This window comes from Monopterus albus, unplaced genomic scaffold, assembly GCF_001952655.1.
Source record: "Monopterus albus unplaced genomic scaffold, M_albus_1.0 scaffold82.1, whole genome shotgun sequence".
NCBI classification, from domain to species: Eukaryota; Metazoa; Chordata; class Actinopteri; order Synbranchiformes; family Synbranchidae; genus Monopterus; species Monopterus albus.
Genome location: NW_018127962.1, coordinates 1,890,541 through 1,893,853, shown reverse-complemented (window position 1 = coordinate 1,893,853; position 3,313 = coordinate 1,890,541). Strand labels below are relative to the sequence as shown.

Here is a 3,313-nt window from a genome sequence, read left to right as displayed (position 1 = left end):
CACAGATGATCCCAGACACTGTGGGATGACATATAACAATGGTATTGTTTAAGTGGTTTAGACATAAAAAATGCCTGTGAATTAAATCTGAAAACATTTAGCTAGAGATAGTTGAAAAATATGAACATGTAACCGCATCATGTTGAGATCTGGGTGTGAATAATGTTTGATGTCATCTGAGGAGTTTGCATGTGTACACATTGACTATAACTTATCCAGTAGTTGTTAGCAGTAGTCTGACATCTTGTGGACAATGTAAAAAAATGTTTTTACATCATGTCACTGAAAAAAACACTACAGTTTATACTGGCATGACCACGAACAGGTTAACTTGGGCCAAGGGTCAGTTGTTCGGCAATTTGGCAATCAAGCCTTGTGCATGAGAAGCGTGAAATAAATCAGTGTGGCAACTTTATGTGGCAAGACCAGTTGTCAAGAAATGTCTCTACTTTCAAAAATTTTGCTAATTGGTACTGAAGGTGGGCCTAATTTGACAGATGAATAGCACCTTCAAATGGCCATAAGGCTGGTATGAATAGAATACAGGATGTGTAGGGAGGAAATTCAAATTCTGATGACCAAAACTGATCAATAGGCTACTGTTCTGCAGTGTTGGGAAGGTTACTATAGAAGTGTAGTCTAATGGGTTACAGTTTCTAGTTACCCTGTCAAAAATGGCATAAATAATCAATAAATAAATAACTTTAATTATTTCATCAAAATAATGTGACTTATTACGTTTCATAATTTTTTAAAATTTGTTTTATTACAAATGTTTTAAACTGAGCATTAAAGCTGAAAAGTCCTAAATACATAAGGCAATATAAATGTATATAAATTATCTAGATTCAATATAAATTATAGTCGTATATAGCTCTTTTATTAAAAAGCTATATACGACTATAACTTCCAACTGACAACTTCATGTCACAAAAATAATCGTTTTTTATTTTTTATTATTTATTTATTTATTTATTTATTTATTTATTTATTTATTTTATTTTTTTACTGCTGTACTCGATTAAGATTTTCTTTAATGTACTGTACTTTTCTAAAAAGTCGAATTCACCTCTTCAATCCTCAAAGCAGCGACAAAAACCTTTCCGGAACCATTGGCTTCCGGAGCTTTTGAAAGACGGACACAGCACGATGCCACACAATTTTCTGTCCGTCAAGCAAAGTAGTGGATTAGCCGAGCTGAGGCATTGAAACATAGTAGTGTTTTTGTTAGACCCCGTGTTGTGAAAACTTCTGATGGATGGCGGAGAGCAGAAAGACACACAAGCAAATGCGCCTTCCGTTATCGACCGATATTACACGCGGTGGTACAGAGCCGGTAAATTGTGTTGTGTTAGCCATTTGGTAGCTATGTCGCCTAAGGTTAGCTGAAGGCTCGGGGGAGCACTCAGTAAAATTAGCCGGCGTAAATTAATAGGAAATGTGACGAATACGTTAAAATTATTTTCTCGTTTTATGCAGATTTGAAGGGGAAACCATGTGAGGACCATTGCATCCTGCAGCATTCAAACAGGTAGTGATAATAACGACTAAACAACTACTCATTATTTTAAATGGTAATTGAGTATACACCAATTGACCATTAATATAGAGGAAACCGTTCTGTAATGAGATTTATAACGTTGATCCACAGCCATTGCACACACACACTTGTATTGTTAACGTTTGGAATTCTTTTTAAAGACATACTTCTAGATTTGTGTTCGTTTCCTGCAGAATATGCGTCGTGACGTTAGCAGAGACCCACCCGATCCTCCAGAGTGGGCGTACAATCAAAAGTATCAATTACCAAATCAGTAACGTCTGCAGTCGGCTGAATAATAAAGTCTCTGGGAAGTCCAAGCGGGTAACTTCATGAAGCTGCAGATCATTTTAGTCTCGGTGTATAATCGAGTGTCTTGGCTTCACACATTTTTATTTTTCTGTCATTATAGGGAGGTCAGTTCCTTACCGATTTCGCACCTCTGTGTAGGATAACATGCACAGATGAAACTGAATACACAGTCTACAGGTGAGGCAACAGTCTTGTTATTCTAGGCGTTCATTCTGCATTGTTGTATGTCTCTTATCAGTCACGCTTTTCATCCTTTTAGCTGCATTCGGGGCCGACTTCTTGAGGTCAATGAGAGTATTTTAGAAACACCTACTCTCTTGCTAGAAAAGGTAAATGGTATATATTTTTTTACATTGTAATGTTATCTTTACACACACATCTGCTTGTTCAGCTGAATTTAATAATGTGTATTGTTAATAAGTTACAGTTGTGCCTCTGTCAATGTAGTCAGTGGTTCACATTTGCAAAACAAATCTTTTAATAGTGCTTTGTCTCTCACTTTGGAACAGCCGTCCACTGAGGGATACATTGCTGTCATCCTGCCTAAGTTTGAGGAGAGCAAAAGCATAACAGAGAATCTTCTGAGCAGAGAAGAGTTTGAGAGTGTCCTCGCCAAACGAAAGGTTGCTGAATCACAACCATCTTGACAGAGCTTTTATTACCTTGTTGATGAAGTGTTAAACCCCATCATGTTGGCTACAAGCTACGGACACTAACCTGGAAAAGTGACATTCACTTCTAAAGGACTTTAACATATACACAAACATTGCACTGTGCCTATAAATGATTATACCTTCATTTTCACTGCTCATGGAGCACTCACGTTTTGGAGTGCTCTGTTTATTGTTTGGTAAGCATAACAGATTATTTGAATTCTGTAGTTTCCATATCTTGAGTTAGTTATTTTTGTAGAAAATCATTAAAAACAACCAACAGTGATTTAAGAAAAATATTGTTTATTTTTGTCACTTTTACTAACCTTTCAATTGTCACAAGAATAGATGGTCCAAAACTAGTTTTATGATTTCTTCATATCTATAGAGCCACTACAATACCCAACATCTCTAGCTGCTCTCGCACTGTACAAAGCATCCCTAAAGCTTAATGTATGTTATTCATTTCAGTCATTATCATAGCTCCCCTAATGCCAAAGTCATTACCTTATGATACATACTGTGTATATATCTATGATTCAAGTACCATATTATACTTACCATATTCCTTTTAATACATATGGGTCTGCTAGGCAGCTTCACAATGATAGTCTTCATAACAAGTACACTTCAAGGCTCCATTTGACATGGGTGCCACTTTAGAATTAGCTTTTGTTTCATATGTGAAGAAAAAAAGGTCAGAGTATAGCCATATACAAAGAATATGGTTTGATAATACTCAGAACAAAAGCATCTGAGTGAAAAGATTAATCTTTACCAACTGACATTTTAGAGAAACCAAGGCCAA

The 3,313-nt window shown here is 36.1% G+C and overlaps 1 protein-coding gene across 1 annotated transcript; it reads left to right on the top strand.

The window, feature by feature from the left end:
* Nucleotides 1-1,093: 1,093 nt before the first annotated feature.
* abitram (actin binding transcription modulator) lies at nt 1,094-2,636 on the top strand. Its single transcript, XM_020606944.1, has 6 exons — nt 1,094-1,336; nt 1,480-1,531; nt 1,735-1,864; nt 1,953-2,029; nt 2,112-2,181; nt 2,362-2,636. The coding sequence occupies exons 1-6, from the start codon at nt 1,255-1,257 to the stop codon at nt 2,497-2,499; spliced, it is 549 nt and encodes a 182-aa protein (XP_020462600.1). The 5' UTR covers nt 1,094-1,254; the 3' UTR covers nt 2,500-2,636.
* The last annotated feature ends 677 nt before the right edge of the window (nt 2,637-3,313 follow it).